We start from the raw sequence: 23,093 nt of genomic DNA on the forward strand, positions 1-23,093 counted from the left end.
GTCTAAATGTTGACTTAAGCCTCATACCCTGTTTCTCTATTCCCCTCACCTGTTCCAAACCTCTTGCCACACTGTACATGATGACCCCACCCCTTCTACCTAGCTAACATCTACTCGCCACTCTAGCTTCTCCCAGTTATTAAACTTAAATGAACATGGGCAAATTACTTACCTATCTAGCTCAATTTTCTCACATGGTGAATGCAAATAAATACTATTTATATACCTCCAAGAACAGTTGTGAACTAAGAGCCTAGTAATGTGCCTAACATAGCACTTGGCACATTAAGACAATAAATGCTTATTCCCTGATCTTTCTCCTCTGCCTACTGCCTCTAATGAAAAAGTAATTTTTAACTTGGAAAACGTATCAACACATATACAAGAGGACTTCATGAAGTAACTACCTTTTTTTATTTTTATTTTTTTGTTTATTTATTTATTTTGAGAGAGAGAGAGCCCAAGCACACGTGTGCAAGTGCGGGAGGAGCAGAGGGAGAGGGAGAGAAACAGAATCCCAAGCAGGCTCTGCACTGTCCACACAGAGCCCAATGTGGGATTTGAACCCATGAACCATGAGATCATGGCCTAAGCCAAAGCTGGACACTTAACCAACTGAGCCACCCAGTTCCCCTCACTACATGTGTTTTAGTTATCTTTCTTCAAAGGCTTTTCAATAGCCAACAAATTTCACAAAAAACAGTGTAAGATAGTAAATCAAGGGAAAGATTCCTCTTTGAAGAGGTTCCTCTTTGAAGAGTTTATTTAGTCTTTAAAGAAATTATGACCTATAGGGTTCTATCTGGCTTTTATTTAAGCTTTTAAAACAACGCCTCTGTTGTTCAGATGGGAACACATGGTTAATTTACTTCTCTCTCTGAATTTACAATGAGACTTCCAGTCTCAGCAATCCCATCTACAAACTTCGCTTAACCAACAAAGTCTCTTGTATGAGTAGCTGGTCAACTTCTCCCACTCAGTGATAAGGTCTATATTTCAAACAATAACAAGTGTGTGTTCATTATTATAGTGATTCTTGAATAAAGCTGGCAAAGTGATACGCTTTTAAAATTTCTAGGACAGTCATCTTCTAGAAAGGTAATGCATAAATGCCACTTAAGAGGTTATGTATGGCGGTGGTTGGGGGCAGATTTACAAACCTTTCAGGAGACTGCTTTAGCAACTTAAATTGATTTCACCATTTTGGTACAAAATTAGTTATCTCGATGCTCAAAAGATGAGTAAGAAATAATTTAAGAATCAAAACTATAAATCAAAAATTTTAAATAAACCAAATAAAATCCAGACCTGAGACCTCACCTGCTTTTAACAGTTCACATGTCCCCCTTTAAAAAATGTATCATGTAATGTAAATCTTAGAAGTATTTATGTGGATCCATCATGTCTAGTCTGAAATTACGGCAAATGGCGAGGATCCAAAAACTAAAAATAGTCATACTAAGATGTGTCTCTGAAGAAAAATATAAGAACTCTTACTTTGGCAGGAAGTCACCAAAGTGGCATATCTAAATTAGTAAGCTTTGTTTAAGACACACACACACACACACTTTTTTTTAAATGCACACAAGTCAAAAAAAACTGGTAAAATTCTTTTTTTAATGGTTATGATTACTGCAGTAGCAAATCATATATCCATTTTCCCAAAAATGTATGTTTGTGCCACTCAAGTTATTTTATACAGAAGATAAACTGAAGGAGGTACTCCCACCAAGTATTACTTCAAGAGTAAGAGCAAACATTCAATGCTGAAACTACACAATAAACAGCAGCTAGTTGGGAAGAAAAAGGACACGCAGACATTAGTTTGTTGAGTGCCTAATAAGTACTCGGTGCTTGGGGCACTGGTTTCGGCTCGGGTCATGATCTCATGTTTTCATGCATGGGTTCAAGCTCCGCATTGGGCTCTGTGCTGACAGTGCAGAGCATGCTTGGAATTCTCTCTCCCCCTCTCTCTCTGCACCTCCCCCACTCAGGTGGTCTCTGTCTCTCACAAAAATAGAGACACCTGGGTGGCTCAGTTGGTTAAGCATCCAACTTCAGCTGACATCATGAACTCATGGTTCATGAGTTCAAGCTCCACATCAGGCTCCGTGCTGCCAGCTTGGAGTCTGGAGCCTGCTTCGGATTCTGTGTCTCCCTCTCTCTCTGCCCCTCCCCTGCTTGCACTCTGTCTCTCTCTCTCAAAAAGAAATAAACACTGAAAAAAAAATTTTAATAAACTTTAAAAAAAAAAGTACTAGGTGCTTTATTTACACAGATTCTCATCCCTAACAAATCTATTAAGTAGACAGTATTCTCTCCATCACACAAGTCAAGAAACTGAAGCTCGGCAGGACTAAATAACCATCTGTGTGACCTAAATCAAGAATATATAGCAAAGCAGAATTTTGAAACCAAGTTTATCAGGCTCCACATCCCAAACTCCACCATATTTGGTAACAGTTACTTGGAAAACAAGGATACCAAGTAATCCATTCTTCTCAACAAAGAGGGTTCTTTAAGAAGTCCAACTATTCTTACACAGTACCATATATCTAAAAATGGTATTCCTAGGGGCTCCAGGCTGGCTCAGTCAGTAGAGCATGTGACTCTTGATCTCAGGGTCCTGGGCTCAAGCCCCACATTAGGTGTAAAACCCACCTACCCCCCACCCTCCCCCTCACCACACACACTTGGGAATTCAGTTGTTTTTTTAAAAAGGTATTCCTGTATCTGGCAAGATCATTCTTCCCCATCCAGCATGTCATACGTAACCACAAGAACCTATTATCCCAGCCTATTAGTGTTTCAGCTGATACCCCTAACTGATCTCCTCCCACTGTCCGAAATGATTCGTAGGGCCAGTGCTTGGAATCTTCTCTACTATACTCTCCTTTCTCAGTCCAACATTTTAAAGTAATTACCAATACCCACAATTTCCATTTCTTTACCGAATACCCACTTCTCAGACCACTCAAATATGGAAACTGCTTTCTTTACATAAGAAAAGGCTATCAATGACATTTGTGTAACTAAACCCACTGGACACTTTACAGACTTTATCTTACTTGACATTTCAGGAGAATGTAGACATTGTTACCACTCTCTCCTTGGAGCACTCTCTTCACTGGACTTTCTGGAAACATTCTCCGAGTTATTAGGGTTTCTTCTCAGTCTTGTGTTCTTCCTTCCTTCCCAACAATCTGAAATGCTGGTGTTTCTTAAAACTCTGTCTGAAACCTTCTCTCCTCACTTTATAACTCCTGCTTGAGATTTCAATTTTTATGACTTTGACTACCATGAATATGCCAGTGACTCCCCATACTCAGACTACTCCTCAGACTACTCCATTTGTGCAAACAAGGACTTGACTTCCTCTTCAAAATCTCAAAAGCATCTTAAACATAAGGTGCTCAAAACCAAAATCATTCTCTCTTCTCTACCCCTCTTCCTATATCAGGTCACATTCTCATCTAATGCCCCCCAACTCATTATCTGGCAGCAATTAACATCCATCCATTAAACAAGACAGAACTTTCAGAACTATCCTTGTTATCTCCCTCTCTCTGATTCCCCACATTCTATGTTTCACCAAAACCTGTCCATTTTGCCTCCCAAATATTTCTTAAATCCATCCACCTTTCTCCATCTGCACCACTCCCTCATTAGTCTTACTACCATTATCTCACTTGGACTATTTCTTTCTTTTTTTTTAACATTTTTTAATTTTATTTTGAGAGAGAGACAGAGTGTGAGTGGGGAAGGGGCAGAGAGAGAGGGAGACACAGAATCCGAAGCAGGCTTCACGCTCCAAGCCGTCGGCACAGAGCCCAACACGGGGCTTGAACTCACAGACTGTGAGATCATGACCTGAGCCAAAGCCAGATGCCCAACCAACTGAACCCCCCAGGTGCTCCTCACTTGGACTATTTCAACAGCTTCCTAACTCATCTCCCTAAATCCATTCTTTTCCAGCCCTAATCTATTATTCTACCCTATATCCAAAGTCATCATTTTAAAAAGCTACCCCATGCTTCTATTCAAAACTTTTTTTTTTTTTAACGTTTATTTATTTTTGAGACAGAGAGAGACAAGAGCATGAACTGGGGAGGAGCAGAGAGAGAGGGAGACACAGAATCAGAAGCAGGCTCCAGGCTCTGAGCTGTCAGCACAGAGCCCGACACGGGGCTTGAACCCACGGACCGTGAGATCATGACCTGAGCCGAAGTCGGACGCCCAACCGACCAAGCCACCCAGGCGCCCCTATTCAAAACTTTTTATAAACCTTAACAGTACCCATCTCTCTCCTTTATAGCACTTATTAGTTTATTTTTATATTTATTTGTCTGATTATACACATCTCCTCTAAGAGTGTGGCACACAACATGTGAGGGACAAATACTTGTGGAATAGATGACTCCTATGTAATGGAGAATAAATAAGCCTAAGAGAATATACAGATAAAGACCCAGCCCTTTTCAGATAAAAAAACTGAAGCTGTGAACATGGGTGATTTACCCTAATTGTAGGTGAAAGAAGTGGAATTCAAACTCAAACCTGTATGTTTCCAGTGTCCACACACCTAACTTAAAATGCAACCCATAAATCAAAAAAAAAAAAAATCTCTAAAAACTTTTATATGTTACTAAAAACAAATGGAAATCATTTCCTATATTGGTAAAATACATTTTTTTTTAAATAAAGTTCTATTGAAACTACAAGGTAAGACACCCTGCATTCTAACTTCTTTAAAATGGAACAGTCTGTTTCTCTCTTATTTTGGGTAATTATAAGATGGATGCACAGATATGATTCACATCCTTTATTATACTAAGTATTAATAAGTCTGTATCTCCTAGTACATAAACACCTTCTACTGCATTGCATTTAGAAAATCCACTGAAATATGTCTATGGCTAGCACCTGTATGAATTGTAAGATTTCACTGTTTGTTCTTTCTGATAGTTCAAAATTTCAAACTCCTCTACTTTTACTAAGACTTTAACTTAGAAAATACTCGACCAAGTTATAAAGTCTCCCTATCCCAGTATATCATTTGTAATCATGAAAAGTCCAAGGACGTGAAATATGGTAACTATCACAGCATTTTTCCAGCAATCTGATTTTTTCCCTTAGTAAATCCTAAACATAGGTTGAATTAACTGACCAACTTAAAGGCCAGCTCTTTACTTCATTAATTTTATATTAATTTTATCTATTTTATGTGATCCTTGTATTTTCCAAATGAAAAATCAGAATCTCCACCACAGTCTTTTTACTGGGCAGCAAGCAATCTCAGACCTTGTGAAGCACACATCCTCATGATTAATTTTCTCAATCTTCTTCCTATTGAGGAAGCTTCATCCTCTCCTGAACTCCCCTTTGAAGACAAAAACAGACCATCCAGCAATATTTACCTCCTTTCTTTTCTTTTTCCTCATTCTTTTTGCCTCCCTTTTTATTAGAATAAATTTATTTAGTGAAAGCCCACATCAGGGCCATATCAAGAGGCTCTCTTGAGTTTAAAATTTCAGTAATGGCTATTGAATAATTCAATGCTTTTAAATGTATGTTTTAATTATTAGCTAACAAAAAAATAAGCTCTTAAATAGTACTCAATTTTGTCAAGATTTTCTTATAACTTTGGCCATGTTACCTTAATTCTGGTGCCATACTTCTAATTGATGTTGAGTTTCCATGGCTGTAGGGTAGATGAAACTCCTTACCTGTCCAATGGGTCCCAACGCCCCACATAGTAATCATCAGGCAGGCAGCTACAGCTACACAGTAACACTCAGGTGTTACCATTCCAATCATTAATCAGCTAATGAACTGCAAGACTAGTACTGAGAAAAATTGAAAATCTTAGAAAATGTAATTACTCTATTTCAAGGAACATCTCTCACCTGTTTATTATTCTGCAGGTCAACGGAATAGAGCATAGCACAGACCGATTACAATGTTAGAAGAGATTCCCTTGGTGTGTTAGATCTTTGCCGAAAGAATCTGACAGACTTTACTGAAGACAAACTACTACTGATACAATAATCTGATATTCAGCAGACTACATTAAAATCGTAGTTTCTTTCCTTTTTTAATTAAATAGTAGGTGAACACTAATCTCCACCTTTTTAAAAAAATAAAAATCCCTTCATTAAAATTTCAGTCTGACCAAATTATATTTTACAATGGCTTTTCAAGGTAGCACATGTTCCCATTTGTCACAGTATGACTAAGGCAAGAATAACGAACTAGTTCCAGGATTTCATGAGCCACCTGGTCAATGATAAAGTTGTGTACCTAAGTGTGGCAAAAGAGGAAACGAGGGGGAGTGGTTTACATTACTTTGTATCAGTGCCTATCATTACTTCCTAAACACTTCAGTTTTCAGCTTTTTCCTACTTTCTGCTGACAATAACACTTACCCCATTCTTCACCAGACTAGACTTATAATTGATCTCCTACAGGTCTGCTGCAGTTGCTCAAAATACCCCCTCGTATACTATGTGCTCTCTGTCTTCCTACCCTGAGTCCACTGGTGTCAAATGCTGTTAATATATTCTGCAGCAACTGACTCTTCTTAATCAGCACGGTTTGCTTACCACTGTGATCCTGAGAGAGAGGCAAGGCAGATATTATTCTCATTAGAAATTACACATAAATAAATGAAGCAGCCCATGTGATCAGAAAGAATAGCAGAAGCAAAACCAGAATCTGACTTCCAAACCAACTGCCTTCACTGCTAGATCATATTCTAAAGTATTTAAATAAAGTTACAAAAACAAATTGCCACTCACGACAAAACCTCCACTATATCAAATCCTAAGCAAGGGGGAAGGCCCATTTAAAAACCTATCTCCATAAAAGGTAATTTACTTACTTGCAATTAGATTTGGTTCATAATTAGACTACATTCAATGACAGCACTTAAACTCTCACTCATACTGTGAGACATAAAGTTAGTATTAATTTAGATATCCAACACTAGCTATAAAGTTGAATATTACCCATAACCTGCCTAGCAAGTTTTGATAACATCACAGTTGAAGAAACCTTTTCCCAACTGAGCCATTGAGTCAGAAACAATACATATTTGGAAAGGAGTCCATTTAAAATTCCTTTCTCTCATCCATGCCATTTGAAAAAAAAAAAAAAAGTAAAATACAATAAACATCACTTGCTTCTGCTACACTGCCTAACTATGCTAGGTATATTTTCCAAATCAAATTACGATGTCATTTGAAAAACTATGTTTTTTTTTAAAAAACAGGTTTTTTTAAATTTTACTTACTTATTTTTGAGGGGGGATTTAATAATTAACAAGCTATTTTATGTTCTTCACACATTAGTGTGAAAACTACCTTTGTCCTTCTGATGACAGCTGTGCATGCTGACTGAAAACTCAAGAGCTTTTTTTTAAGTTTATTTACTTTTTTTTTTTTAAGTTTATTTACTTTGAGACAGAGTATGAATCGGCGAAGGGCAGAGAGAGAAGGAAATAGAGAATCCCAAACAGGCTCAATGCTATCAGCACAGAGCCTGACTCAGGGCTCAAACTCACAAACCATGAGATCAGGAAATCAAGAGTCCGACGTTTAACCAACTGAGACACCCAGGTGCCCCAAAAACATAGTTTTTAAGTTAAATATCATAAAAGTATGAATTTTAATTACATTTGGCCATATATTTAACAAACTGTCTCTCTGAAGAAGGCTACTACCTAAAGTTAGGGCTATCTCAGAACACTGCAGATGGGTGTGATCACTATATATATATACCGATTTCTTAAACTCTGGAAAGAAGAAAATACAAAATCTTATTGATGAAAAGAAGTTATGATGAGAACTGGCTATGTTTACCTCCTTCAACCTCAAGTTGGGTCTTGATAAGTTTATATTTAACAAATAAAACCTCCATGTTTTAGGAAATGGGTACTAAGAGGAGTTAGGACTATCCAAACCATGCTATTACTAGTTCAAACATCTTTTCTATTACACTGTTCTCTCTCCAGCCACATTCATTTGGGTACCTTGCCTATGAGTTGTGGGAATATTGCTCACCTAGAAGCAAAATCAGAAGATCTTTGTGAGCTGATTCCACTGAGAAATAGGTTAGAAGTAATAAAAACATTTCCCAAAGTGATCTGGGCACTAAAAACTGAAATACAAACCAGTTTCCAATGTCAATGTCATTTAAACTGAAACTAGGGGTGCCTGGGTGGCTCAGTCAGTTAAGCCTCTGACTTTGGCTCAGGTCATGATCTCACAGTTCATGAGTTTGAGCCCCAACTCAGGCTCTGAGCCTGGAGCCTACTTCAGATTCTGTGTCTCCCTCTCCTTCTGCCCCTCCCCTGCTCATTCTCTGTCTCTCTCTTTCAAAAATAAATAATCGTTAAGAAAAAACAATTTTTAACTGAAACTAGAACACTAAATAATGTTCCAAAAGAAGAGTCACCAGCACATGATATTAAATTTAAATAACAGACTGGGTCACTGGTATCAAAGTGGTTTTTAGTTTAATAATGATAACAGCAGCACAGGCCAGGACTATGCTTAACACTTCACTGTGCTAAACACTTCATATACATTGTCTCATACATTATCTCAGCTAATTTCACAGCACTATGAAAAATGCCCTATTAGCATCATCTTTTTCCTCATTAGATGACGAAACTCATAGAGGTGAAGTGACCTGCCCAGTGTCATACAGTTATTAATAGATGGGTCTAGAATTCAAACCCTGGAAGAGTAGCTGACTCAAGTGTATTGCCTATTCATTCATGTAACAAATACTTGAATGCCTACCATGTGCCACACACCTTCTGAACACCCACCTCCTGTGTCTTTATCCAGCAATACAAATGGGGCCTGAACTTTCCACAGGAATTATTTACAGAATTTAGAACTAGACAAAAGTAATGTGCCCAAAGGTGCACATTATTTATGCTGGAAAGTAAAAGCAACCGTTTAAGAAGAAATCATTTTGAAATACAGATAGACTTCATTAAAATACCAACCAATCTCCATTTACAGGCCTTTGCATATCTCTTCAGTGTAGAGACCCTGTCTTACTCTTAGTAACCTCAGAGCTAGGAAATATCAGGCATTCAACTTACTATACAGTATTGTCACTGTTTCTTATGAGTCTCTCTTCCACAGTAAACAAGAGCTATTTGAGAACCAAGGCTTTTGTTTACTTTTTTCACCCATTTTTGTATTCCAATGCTGTGACATAAAGTAAGGCTAAAACCTCAGAGCTTTATGATGATTGCCTGAGTTTATGTAAGAAATTTACAAAAGATTCGTTTAGGCATTCAGTGAATAATGTTTTTCTTCTCTTTTCCTCATTTACCCCTCAAGCGCCTAGGCAGTCAACCCATCTCTCTTACTGCTGATGTAAATGTACCAAAAGGCAAGGCAGAACCTCACTTAACAAGCTGCCAATTAACTCAAGAGCTCATCTAGGACACATTTCCTATATGTCATTTTCCTGGGCACCCCACCCTGAAAGACTCAGGAAACATTTCCAAACAGTGACAAATGAGAACTAAACCATGAGATTCTAACTATATCCGCTGTAATGAGTTCCCAAAGGTGACTCTGAACTCTACACACATGACTCCCATGAAATATAGTGAAGACCAAAAGTCTTCCTTTCCTGTATAGAAATGCCAACAATGCTACCTGAAAAAAAAGTCTGTGGGTATGTTACTTAACAGGGCAAATTCAAGGATGATATGCTGTCTTGGCAAACTCTTAGTAGTAATTAGGAATTTGAGTTATGAAAAATTAAAAGTGCCTCCTTTGGGTAGCAGGCACATGCTCAAAATATCGTTAGGTAGAAATGGATTCTGAAGGCACATCATAAAGAATTAAGATAGTCATAAAACAGTTAGGCTACCTAAAAATAATCATTGTTTTTACAATCAACTAATCTCCTAAACCTCTCCTTTGTCAACTTCTCCATTTATTAGTACCTTTCTTAAATATTGACCAATTTGCATTCAAAAGTTATAATCCTTAAAAATCCATTTCCCAATTCCCAATTATATCACTTCTTGTCTGGGTTCCATTGGGAGAGTTTCCCAAATATTCTAGGCCTCAGTTCTATCACCTACAGAATAGAGATGACCAAACTACCCTCCCTGAGCAAGTTGTTAAGAGACCTTACAGGCCACACAGGGCCTAGTAATCACTAAACAAATGTCAGTTATTATTATTATCCACTTTGACATTTAGAAGTTGGTTACAAAATTCACTATTAAGAATACCATGGAGAGGGGTCTGGGTGGCTCAGTCAGTTAAGCACCAGATTCTTGATTTTGGCTCTGGTCATGATCTCATGGTCCTGGGATCAAGTTCCAAGTGAGGCTCTGCAGTGGGTATGGATCCTGCTTAAGATTCCCTCACTCTCTCTCCCTCTGCTCCTCCCCCACTCATGTTCTCTCTCCCTTTCTCCAAAAGAGAAGAGAAGAGAAGAGAAGAGAAGAGAAGAGAAGAGAAGAGAAGAGAAGAGAAGAGAAGAGAAAAAAGAAACTGGAGCACCTGGGTGGCTCAGTCAGTTAAGTGTCCGACTTCAGCTCAGGTCATGATCTCATGGTCCGTGGGTTCGAGCCCTGCATCAGACTCTGCTGACAGCTCAGAGCCTGGAGCCTGCTTCTGCTTCTGTGTCTCCCTCTCTCTCTGCCCTTAACCCACTCGCATTCTGACTCTGTCTCTCTTAAAAATAAACCAAAAAAGGGGCGCCTGGGTGGCGCAGTCGGTTAAGCGTCCGACTTCAGCCAGGTCACGATCTCGCGGTCCGTGAGTTCGAGCCCCGCGTCAGGCTCTGGGCTGATGGCTCAGAGCCTGGAGCCTGTTTCCGATTCTGTGTCTCCCTCTCTCTCTGCCCCTCCCCCGTTCATGCTCTGTCTCTCTCTGTCCCAAAAATAAATAAAAAACGTTGAAAAAAAAATTAAAAAATAAATAAATAAATAAATAAACCAAAAAAAATTTTTTAATACAAAAATTTAAAAAAGAAATGAAAGAATACCATGGATGCATACTATATTCCAGTCACACTGGCCTCTTTCCTGTTACAAAATGCTCTTCATCATTTGGCCCTCAACACTTGCTCTTCCCTGTGCCTGGAATCATCTGGAATCATCTTCTTCCAGTTCCCCCATACCCTCCTTATTTTCATCCTTAAATCTTAATTCAAGTATCACCTCCTCAGAGAAGCCTTCTTTGAGATTGCCACCCTCCACTGTCTGAAACTCTTCTACCTTGTTTGAACTCTTTCATGCCATTTACAAACATCTGTAACTGTCTTAAATATTAGTTTAGAAATGTTATCTTTTTTACAGTAATATTTATAGCTACTAACATTGTATTAAGCACATTATAGGTGCTTAATAAAGATAATGCAAAGTCAAATATTTAAAAAACTTAATACTGTTCTCACACACATCTATACACACACACACATACACACACACAAATTTCACATTAATATACATCAAAAGAAACACCTGACTGAAAAAAGCAAGAGTAATGGAAAGAGCCCAAATGTCCATCGACTGAATGGATAAAAATGTGGATGTATATACAATGGAATATTACTCAACCATCAAAAAGAATAAAACCTTGCCATTTGCAACCACGTGGATGGAACTAGAGTGTATTATGCTAAGCAGAAAGTCAGTCAGAGAAAGACAAATACTGTATGATCTCACTCATATGTAGAATTTAAGAAACAAAACAGTTGAACATAAGGGAAGGAAAAACAAAATAAGATAAAAACAAAGAGTAAGGCAAACCAAAAGAGACTCTTAACTAGACAGAAGAAACTGTGGGTTGCTGGAGGAAAGATGGATGGGAGGATGGGCTAAATGGGTGATAGGCATTAAGGAGGGCACTTGTGATGAGCAGTGGGTATTGTATTTAAGCGATAAATCACTAAATTCTACTCCTGAATTAAAATTTTTTTTTAATTTAAAGAATATAATAAATGAAAAAAATTAAAAAGATGGAGAGGAGGGTATGGAGAGGTATTACACAACAATTGTTTGTTGTCCACTTAACTGCAGAGAAGAATTCAAATAACAGAATTTGCACAAATGAGGATGTACAATGAAGGCCATTCACAGATTTTGAAAATATGAAGTTCACTTTTTATAGGGAATGACCATTTCCATGGCCTAGGCAATAAAAGTAGTGAAGGTGACTCAGAGTACAGATAACTCCATTTTCTTGATTAAGGTGAAATTCAGGACTTAGCATGGTATAAAGTTTTTTTATTTGTTTAATTACTCTCTACCACAGACCTATACAGATTAATTTCCACCACTGCTGGGATTACCACTACTTGGAGATCATATATGTGGCTTTTACACATGACTGATACAACACTACTATTTCAATATGCTCTGTAAGCTTCAAAGACATTCTATGAGTATGCATCAGAAATGTTTCAAAGTTTGAGAGTGTTTTTGCCCCTAATACAAAACTAGCTGATGTTACTGCTATGAAAATAATTATGTTACAGTTAGTAGGATTACAGAAGATTGATTTTATTTCACAAATGTATCATGCACATTAAGTGCAAGACACTGCTCTAAGCTCTTTACATACAACTCACTTAAGCTTCACAACAACCATATAAGGTAGGTACTTTTATTAGCAAAGAGAGGCACAAAGAAGAAAACTGCCCAAGGTCACACAGTTAGTAAATGGAGGAAGTGAAATGTAAACCTAAGCAATTTGGATCCAGAGATCATCGTTAGACTATGCTGCCTCTCTAATATTTTAAAGGAAAATTAATTGTTTATAAAAAACAAGATATTTCCAATGTTAGACTAGTTTTAATTAAAAAACAAAACAAATAAAAAATTATAAGCCATCTAGGCTTTAAACCTAGACAGCAAGAAGGCTGAAGGGAAGAAGTAAAGGAGGAGGAAGAGAAGAGAAAGCTACTTGTATCCACTGTTCATAATATCTGAATGGTGAATGCTTTTTAAAATGAAAATCAGACAAGACAGTGTCTATGTAATCCTTAACTAGCTTATTACAGAGACTGTGTATTTCCATCCCAAATGCTGAATTAAGCCACCTAAATTAGGAGGAAGCAGACAATTAACATTCCAAATTCCTTTCCATAAAATTGAAGCTATATTTTAACTGGTTCACTTAAAATCTGGGAGTTTAGTGACTTTCTTCCAAATTCTCTTTTTTACTAGGGTAAACAATAACAACTTAAACTTCAGTTTCTTATCCAAGAGAATAAAAAAAAAAAAAAAAAATCCCCCAAGCTGAGCATACATAGGAAACTTTGGTAGAGCTCAGCCAAAAATGACTAAACGAAAAAAGAGTAATCAAGATCCATAGCACGCCCCTGAGTTTCCAAAGGGATGTAATTCAAAGAGAATATAAATGAAGAATTTACATTTCATAAAATCTATGGAGAAGAACATTCTCTAAACATTTCCATACTTTATTCCAAGCAAGGTAAATTAAAGTTAAAATTCAACTGTATAAAACCAACTGGAGTCAAACAGTAGCAATTTCTTCCAGGTCTCTGCTTTTGTTCAAAACTGGCCATTTAAAGGTAGAAAAACTGTTGCGGCAGGATTCCAGTCTAACAAAAGAATATGCCAGTTTAACAAATTTTTGATCATTTTTTGAGATTCCATCCCTCTCTCTGTAGCTGGGAATAGAAAAGTTATATGAAAAAAACACAAACCCAGTGACCTTTCATCAGAAGTAAAAGAGGTTTGCTTAATAAAAGTTAATAAAGGAAGTTCTGGGTGGCTCAGTTGGTTAAGGGTGTGTCTCTTCATTTTAGCTCTGGTCATGAACTCACAATTTGTGGGTTTGAGCCCTACATAGGGCTCTGTGCTGACATCACCAAGTTGGCTTGGGATTCCCTCTCTCCCTCTCTCTCTGTGTCCCACCCCCTGCATTCACTTACACAGGTGCACATTCTCTTCTCTAAAATAAATAAATAAGGGCTCCCAGGGCTCCATTGGCTAAGCATGTGACTTCATCTAGGTCATGACCTCAAAGTTCATGAGTTCGAGCTCTGCGATGGGCTCTGTGCAAACAGCTCAGAGCCTAGAGCCTGCTTCAGATTCTGTGTCTCCTCTCTCTCTCTGCCCACACCCCCACCTGTGCTCTCTTTCTCTCAAAAATAAACATTTAAAAAAATAAAAATAAATTTAAAAAAACATTGTAAAAATAAATACAAGTTAACAGAGGTTGAAATGGCTAGTGATCAGGTAAGCATTTTGTCCTATTTATTTATTTTTATCTTCAGCATCCAACATGATGCCAGGCACCTAAGCAAACACATGTTCAAGAATGAATGAATGAATGAATGTCAGGAGAAAAGGGAAGGCACAATATGCTGCAAACTATTTAGCAAGTGAAAATCTTTCACTAAATATTTAATTTTTTTTCCCCTTGAGAAAGGGGTCCAGAATGAGGGAAAGGAAAGGGAATCACTCTTCAGAGGTAATACTTAAGGTGCAGATGTCAGTATTACAGCAATGACATATGACATCATATTGAGATAATTACTAGGGAAGAATAAGTAACAGGGATTCCACAACCACCTACTATCATCGGCTGCCAGTTTTTTGCTGCCAGATTTTATTCTTAATCTATTGACTACGATTTGACATAATGATGATACCACATTTGGAGCATGGTAAGCAAATTATGACCAACCTCTCTTCCAAGAAAGCCAACATTGGAGCCCATGAGCTCCTGTCTGCACCTGCTATAATGGGCAGCTGTAACTGATGTTAGTGAAGAAAGGGAAGCTACTTCAGATCTGTTTTGGACATGGATGAATGTTATCAGTAGGGCCCAAGCAAAACAAACAAACAAACAAACAAACAAACAAAAAAAGCACATTCAAAAAAGGTATTCAACAGAATTTAATGAAGGAACCATCTTCAAAAGCAGAGGCAGGATTTAAGAAAAGCAGCAAGGGATGGTGGAAAACTCCCATGCCAGCAACATCAGGAAGCCATTATCATCACTAGGCCTAAAGGGGCAAGTAAGGGGTTACCAGAACCCAGAAAGATCTGTAACTGTGGCTGGCTGGCAGAAGAGGGCCATTTAATAGAAGCTGTGACCTACTCACAAAACACAGAACGGCTTTAGCAACACAAATCCAGCAGGAAGGAACTGGCTCTTCCAGGCCTCCTACTGACACACCACCAACCAAGGCAAACCAGAAACCATAAACCAAAAGGTCAGTTGATACAACTCACAGAATCTGCTTCCCAGAGCACAGATAAAGGTGGAGAACAGATCTGGAGGGGCAAAAGGAGAATGTGGAGCACAAAAAGGTATTCTAAATGATTGCCACACAGCAAAACACAAGTATACAAAAAGTTTTTGCCAGTTCCTCCTAAATCTTTTAGACACCATGGAACTGTCTACAAAAAAGTCATAAATGTAGGGTACCTACTTGGGTTTCTACTGCCCTACATCAAGGTGGGCAAGAAAAAAGAGATTCTAAAAGTAATTCTAGGTAATTTTTGTCCCTTCTGCATCCCTAAGGATAAACAGACAAACCACTTATTTGCAATGGATCAGGTCTAAGACAAGTCCCTTCTCTGTACTCAAAGGGCACCTATTCCATACCTCAATTATTACACTTATCAGGATGTACTATAAGCCGTTTATTTGTCCTTCATTAGACCCTGAACTCCTTTAGGGCAAGGACTGTCTTAATCAACTTTGAATCCCTAGCACCTAACATGCACCTGACAGAATCAGCCTTCAACCTATGTGCACTGAATCCATCAGTGGACTCAGCGTCCATAACTGGCAGCGTTATGCCACAGGGGATAAAATGTGGAATGACTCTCAGAAATTAAACACTAGTAAGTTTTATTCAGGACATCATTTAACACAATGAGCAAAAACATAGTTCCCTTCATACCAGCCTGCTACCATTTCCTATCCAGCAGCTTTTCTTGTGTGCTTAGATACTTACAGCCAGTCTTTTCTACAATGACAGAACTCATCATCAAAAGATCTAGAGAAAAATGGCAAGACTATGCTCCATTTCAAATACACATTATATCTCAAAATTCTGACTTTTTCTAAGAACTCACCAGATCCACCGAAGAAACTCATCATTTGGTTTATGAGATGAAGGAATTCATGTTTTACATGATAAACATGACTGAGAGGTAGAAACACACACAGCACATGTTTAATGATCACTTCAACAGACATCACACTCCATAAAATTATAAAGTAGTCATGTGACACAATCATGTTACATCATCAAATTAAAATGGATATACTGTATGATGTTGGGGTGGTCATTAACAGAACCTGGAACATATTCACATTATAATTATGAGTCACTTTCATATAACCCTGTATTTAAGAAGTGTTTAATCATCTTTTTGTTGGTATAGGCAACTCTTAACTGTATATACTCCACAGAAAAAGAATAAAGTTAATTCCAAATTGATAACCCTCTTCAAGCTACCATAATTTTAGTCTGTCAATCTCCTGCTGTCAGTAAAGTGAATAAAAGCCAAATTTAAAATAACCTTTAGACTCCAAGAGGTGAATTTGCTATAAAAATGTATTGCCTTCCAAAACCCAGTATGAAAAAGTTTTGTATCCCAGCATCTTCACTGCTGTTTGCAATGGAGAGTTGACATTGTTAAATTTAACGTCATCTTATCTACCAAATTAAAATAAATTAGTACTTCATTTTCTATTTAGGGAAAGGGAATTTGGGGCTCATCATGAAAATCTTCTGAATTACTTTAAAAGAAACTTGAGCAATACAATAACAGATAAAACATGTTTCAATAGACCAGGTATCTTTTTCTAAAACATACTTAATCCCTAAGCCCCCAAAGCAAGTTTTTCCCAAAACCATTAAAAACACTTAAAATCAAAAACACAATTTCATCTTTTTGAAAGCCATCATAAATTCTGAAAATGTGAGGTCAATAAAATTATAGCAATAAAACTGTTATTACCTCTACAGTACAATTATGTGATATTTGCATCATGTTGAAAGCACAGACCAGAAGAACTTATAATTTATAAAACCGTACTACAAATGGGTTCTCCATTTTAGATGAATTTAAAAACACAGAAACAAAACATAGACCTACCATATGACTGTGTATATTAATATTAACTTTGGTTAACTTAAAGCAGTATGAGGTTTCACTTATCCTAGCACAGTGTTTGGCCCACAGAAAAAAACATGACATTTGTTTTACAAATTATTAACTCTCACAAGGGAGAAGAGGAAATAGATATATAATTCTGAGAGTACACAATTTGTGGCAATGGCAGGTAATATCCAATATATTAGAATTATCAAAACTACTTGTGACCAAACATTTTCCTCTCCCTTCACTAAAATATATGTGACATTTAACAATGCCCTAGTGACACTGTGCTTTAGCACATTTTAAAATTTAACATCTTACCAGAGGAGAGGTAGGTAGTGAGATCAGTGAAACAAGTGAAAGGGATTAAGAGTACATTTATCATGATGAGCACAGAGAAATATATGGAATTGTTCAATCACTATATTGTACACCTGAAACTAATATAACACTGTATGTTAATTACACTGGAATTAAAAGAAAAAAAAGAAAAATCTAAAACTGCAATAAAATTTAATGTCTTCACCAAAGGTAAATTTTTCATCGTAAATAAATTTCAATATATTTAATGTAGTTATTAGTATGTTTCGACATTTGAAGAATTAGTTCTCCAGAGGGGTTGGGGAGGAAAAAAAACAAAGAGAGAATTACTTCTGTTTCTATAAAATATAGTGTTCCAAAATTCTGTTTCTCTTTTCTGAACTTAACTCCAAAAATTCACTGTGGAGCTCTAAAAGAGCTCTCAGTCAACAATAAAAATATTTCATAAATAATACAGGGACTTTACCTCAAAAAAGAGGAAACAGAATTTATAAGAATTCAGCAAGACTGCAGCCGCCTAAATGGTCAGGTTTGAGGCAGGAAAAGTGGAAAACTGGATTCAAATCGGGGATATTTCCTATCGGTGAAAGCCATTATGCACACCTGCACCAAGGATGCCACAGTCACAGATCTCCAACACTGAGGTGTTGCCAGGACCATTACTTTGATACCTGACTCTGGCTACCCAAACCTCGAGCAGGTCTTCTTGCTTTTTTGTTTGTTTGTTTGTTTGTTTGTTTTCCCCCACAACGTCTAGATAGTTCTCAACATATTACCTTACACACAATACATATTAAAAAGGTGAAAGTTATTCCTTCCAATCCTTTATCCAGATGCCTATCCCTTATCCAAATGACTTCAATTCTTTCTTGTCAAAAGCAAGGAGCAATTGGGAACCTGAAGCCCCAGAAATGAACTCTTCCATTGGGAAGCCAACGCCAGAATTGCTGCAGCCAAAGAATGTGTAGTGCTCCTTGTGGGCTGTCACAGGAGATGGAAAGCTACACCATGGCAAGGTCTGTACAGAGAAGGAAACAGCAGGTCTGGAGCACGCGCGCATACACAACCAAACAGCCAGTTTCTTCAGATCCATAGGCAGAAATTTGGCATCCTCACACCTACTTGCAACCTGACCATTTACAACCTGGTAACACCTTCTAATTAGGAAGGTTCTAGTCTTTTATAGACGAAAAATTAAACTGCTTCCCACAAGTAAGATAAACCAGGCGGGGCGCCTATTACTGAGAATACCCAGTGAATCAAACCTCCAGTGTCTCTACAGATCCTGACGTGCCAGTGACCGGGCTTCCCTACAGCAGAGAGGGGAGGAGCCCACCCGGCTCTGCTGGAAATGGAACGGGAAACAGAGGACAGGAGCAAGGGACGGAGCGCAGAGACGTGAACAGCGTCCAAGCAGGGCTAGGCTCAGCACACCGGCGGGCGACAGACAAGACAGTGGGAGCCACACACGGACCGAGGTGCAGGCTGCAAAGCGGGATCCCCGGGCTGCGGAAGCCGTCCCCCGAGTCTCGCCCCGCAAAGGTGCGCGCGTCAGAAACACACACCCGCCCCCACGCCCGTGGGCAATTCTCGGCGAGTCCCCTCCCAGAAGACACATGCCCGTACCCACCGGGGCACCCCACCCCGGGCTCGCACGCACACGCCCCTCAGGCCGGCGGCGCGTACGTACCCAACAATACGCAGAGCACATCAAGGGCCACGTACGGCAGCCGCGTCTTGTCAAACATGGTCTCGGTCCCAACGGCCCGCAGCGCGCGGTAGATGAAGCACACGATTTACGACACGGGGCCAGTGGGTGGCGACGACCCCGAGCTACGGCTCCTCCCGGCGCGGGTAGAGCAGCTGAGGGCGGAATAGGTCCGGGCGGCGCTCTGGCGGCCAGCAATGGCGCCCGGGACCCCTGCCCTCGCAGCTCTCACCCGCCGAGACGCTCGCGTGCCAGCTGGGGCTGCTCCCTGGTCTCAGGCCCTCTTCGGTAGGCCCTGGCCTGCCCTGGCAGATTGCTGTCCGGATCCCGGCACCCTTTCCAACAGGCGGAGCGTCAGGACTCGTGCTTTAAGGGTGAAACCCGTAGGGAGGAGGAACGCGGACTCGGCCCCTCCCGCTGGGCAGAGCGGGACCGACCAGCGCCGGCCTTCGCTGGCTGAGGGGAGGGAGATGGAGACTATGCGGCCAGTAACGGGCGGTGGGGCGGGGCCTGGAACCCCGCCCAAGAGCACCAGCAAATAAAGGGTGCCGGCCCCGCCCCGCCCGACCTGCAGGGCCCGCCCCTGAAGTGGGTTGCACTGCCTGTTGGGCCGACTCTGGGGGCGCCTCGGGTCTGAGGCAAGGGGCGTTGCTCCGACCCGCGTGGGTCCGGTGGTCGCGGGACGTGGTCTCCTTAGCTCTGGCAGCCGGTTACTCCTGCCTGGGAGGGAGAGCTAGACTCCAGACCCTCGATCCTAGAGCGTCGGCTCCCTGCCAGCCATCCTTATCCATAGGGATTGGATAATAAAGAGGTCCAAGATAGGCAGTGACAAAAGATTTGTCCTAGCGTTGCTTAGGCTCCTCTGAACCTTCTACTTGTCTATGATTCCACCTAGGCCTTCAAGTCTGGCCTGGCTGAGCTCAGTATTAATATGAATCCTGCTAAGTCATCCCCCTCTTGATGGATGATGCCTTTGATACGTGATCAAATTCCTTATCCTCCACCTTTGGCCTGCTTTACTGTTTCTTCATGGTAATTTTCCATCCACTGACCCAGTCACTCTTCTTGTTTGTTGGCTGTGTATTCCCAGCTGTTTTTATTAAATTTCAGCACAATTTTGTTCTCCTATTGCAGTAATTTTGACCCTCTTTAGTAATAGTCTTCCTCACCGTTTTAACAAGTGTCAATAAATAATTTTTCTTTAACTGAAATGAGCAGTCTTCTCATCCCTGATTCTAGGAGGACCTTAGCAGAGATTTAGTAATCTCAGTTTCCTAACCTGTTAAATTGGGATGATAATCCCTGCTGTGTGTTCTGGTCAAGAAGTGGTGAAGCCTGGAAAAAAATAATAGGAAAATGTTCTATAAAAGGTCAAAACCTCTACAGTTGTTAAGGACTGGTATGTTTTCTTCTTATTCATATCTTCTTATACAAAGATGTAAGATGCAAATCAAAAACTGTACCTACTACTTCTCTGACTTTAACTGCCAGATGCCCCTGAAAAAACAGAGGGGTAAAAAAAAAACAATGGAGGGATAACATTTCCCTCAATGATTCTGAAGATAAAGCCCCAAATGATATCCCACAAGCAAAAATGTATTTGAAGAAGCATTTCTTCTTTAAAAAGAATGTAAATTTTGAGAAGCCCAGGTGGCTCAGTCAGTTGAGCATCCAACTCTTCATTTTGGCTCAGGTCATGTTCCCAGGCTGGTGGGATTGAGCTCCTACATTGGGCTTTACGCTGGGCGTGCAACCTGCTTGGGATTCTCTTTCTCTCTCCCTTTGCCCCTGTCCCCAACTCACTCACACACGCTTTCCCTCTCAAATAAAAAAATTTTTTTTAAAAAGTAAATTCTGTATTTCACCTTTGTTTGAATATCTTTTAAAAGTTTTAAACAATTTAGGGGGGGCCTGGGTGACTCAGTCTGTTAAGCATCTGACTCTTTGTTTCGGCTCAGGTCACGATATCACAGTTGGTGGGTTCTAGCCCTGCATTGGGCTCTGCACTGACAGTGCAGACCCTGCTTGGAATTCTCTCCCTCTCTCTCTGCCCTTCCCCTGCTCGTGTTTGTGCTCGCTAGCTCTCTCTCAAAATAAAAAATAAACTTAAAAAAAAGTTTTAAACAGTTTATAACTGAGAATAATGTACCATTGCTTATATGGCTTCCCTTACTTCCAGAGTTACAAGGCCCCTAGAGTGCAAGGCCATAACAAATTGAAATTACTTGTGATATCTACGTATTTGGTATTCATTCAAGAAATATTTATTGTGATTATATGCTGGACATAATCTAGGGAGAGTGCTTTATTTAAACAGCTTTTGAAATAAACATTTACTTTTAAAATGATTTTTCAAAAGTAAACATTCAAAAAACCCTATTGATTAATAATTGTTGTTTGTTCTTTCATTCATTCAACATTTATTGAGTCCCCAGTATATACAAGACCCAGTGCACACTATAGAGAGACTAAGATGAACAAGAAAAGACCTCTGCCCTCTGGGAGGCTGCTGCTTGATCAACAAGACTGGCATGTAATTGAATGAATATTGTGATAGAAGTCTGTTGGTGTACAACAGGCACATAAAGCAGGAATAAGCATTTCACCTGGGAACTCTGGAAAAACTACATAGGGAGGTGATAGATTGTTCTTGCCTGTCCTTTCCCAACACCAGAACAGATTGTCCTAGCTGAGAAGGAAGTAAAGAAAACAGTTAATATATTAACAGATTTTTTTGCCCTTTGGAGGAGTTACAGATAATTGCTTTAAAAATAGATCAACAAGGTATGCCTGGGTGGTTCAGTTGGTTAAGCATTCGACTTTGGCTCAGGTCATGATCTCACAGTTTGTGAGTTCGAGTCCCACGTTGGGCTCTGTGCTGACAGCTCAGGGCCTGGAGCCTGCTTTGGGTTCTGTGTGTGTGTCTCTCTCTCTGCCGCTCCCGTGCTCGTGCTCTGTCTCTCTCTCAAAAATGAATAAACATTACAAAAATGTTTAAATAAATAAAAATAGATCAACAAAGCAAAGTCCTTTAAAACGTATTAAGTCAGTCCCTGTTTTTTAAAGTGGGATCTGTAATTTGTGCAGATTATAAGCAATGAATAAATCCTCTATTGAGAGAATGTCTAAGAAATGTCATTTTCTTTTGGGGTGGGAGTTTTTGTTGTTGGGAGTGGTGGTATTTGTTTTGGTCTATTGTCATGATTGGATTCTGGTATAATATTTGGAATTGAGAATAACTTAAATAACCTTGAAATGATAGTGAAAATAATAAAAAGGAAACACTGATTGAATAATGACACTATTACCCTTGGGGATAGGTACTTATGTGTCCCTAGATTGGGCATGAAACCTCAGAAGCTTTCTTAAATGCCTAACAAAGTTTATCCTTGGGCCTGCATGTTCCTCTGTCTAATACAGGCATTAAACAAAAGCAAAACAAAGTGGGCTTGGGAAGAATAGTCCTGAAGACTCCCTGAAGGTGACAGAAACTAATTTTTTCTCTTCTTTTGTTGCTAAGCATTTTGAAAAGGACACTATAATCTACATCCTCCATTTCCACTTTCTCTTTGCATATTGCTGTATTCTCACTTCTGTTCCCACTCCTCTACTTGCACTGTTCTTATTTTTATTTTATTTATTTTTTTTCAACGTTTATTTATTTTTGGGACAGAGAGAGACAGAGCATGAACGGGGGAGGGGCAGAGAGAGAGGGAGACACAGAATCGGAAACAGGCTCCAGGCTCTGAGCCATCAGCCCAGAGCCTGACGCGGGGCTCGAACTCACGGACCGCGAGATCGTAACCTGGCTGAAGTCGGACGCTTAACCGACTGCGCCACCCAGGCGCCCCGCACTGTTCTTTAACATTAAATTATTAAGCCTCTTTCTGTTATCACCCTGCTTCTTGTCTCAACTACTTGTTT

General features: G+C 39.4%; 1 protein-coding gene across 2 annotated transcripts in view; it reads right to left on the reverse strand.

Annotated features, from left to right (window-relative positions):
- Positions 1–19,545, reverse strand: part of PLPP1 (phospholipid phosphatase 1) — a 91,118-nt gene extending 71,573 nt beyond the window's left edge. For both annotated transcript variants that reach the window (XM_047086606.1, XM_047086597.1), the window contains exon 1: positions 19,152–19,545. In XM_047086606.1, the coding sequence (XP_046942562.1) occupies positions 19,152–19,209 (58 nt within the window). In that variant the 5' untranslated portion in view covers positions 19,210–19,545. The remainder of the gene's footprint in view (positions 1–19,151) is intronic.
- Between the last annotated feature and the right edge of the window lie 3,548 nt (positions 19,546–23,093).

Source organism: Lynx rufus, unplaced genomic scaffold, assembly GCF_022079265.1.
Source record: "Lynx rufus isolate CCGP_SWC_20201006 ecotype Redwood Valley unplaced genomic scaffold, mLynRuf1.p SCAF_1, whole genome shotgun sequence".
NCBI classification, from domain to species: Eukaryota; Metazoa; Chordata; class Mammalia; order Carnivora; family Felidae; genus Lynx; species Lynx rufus.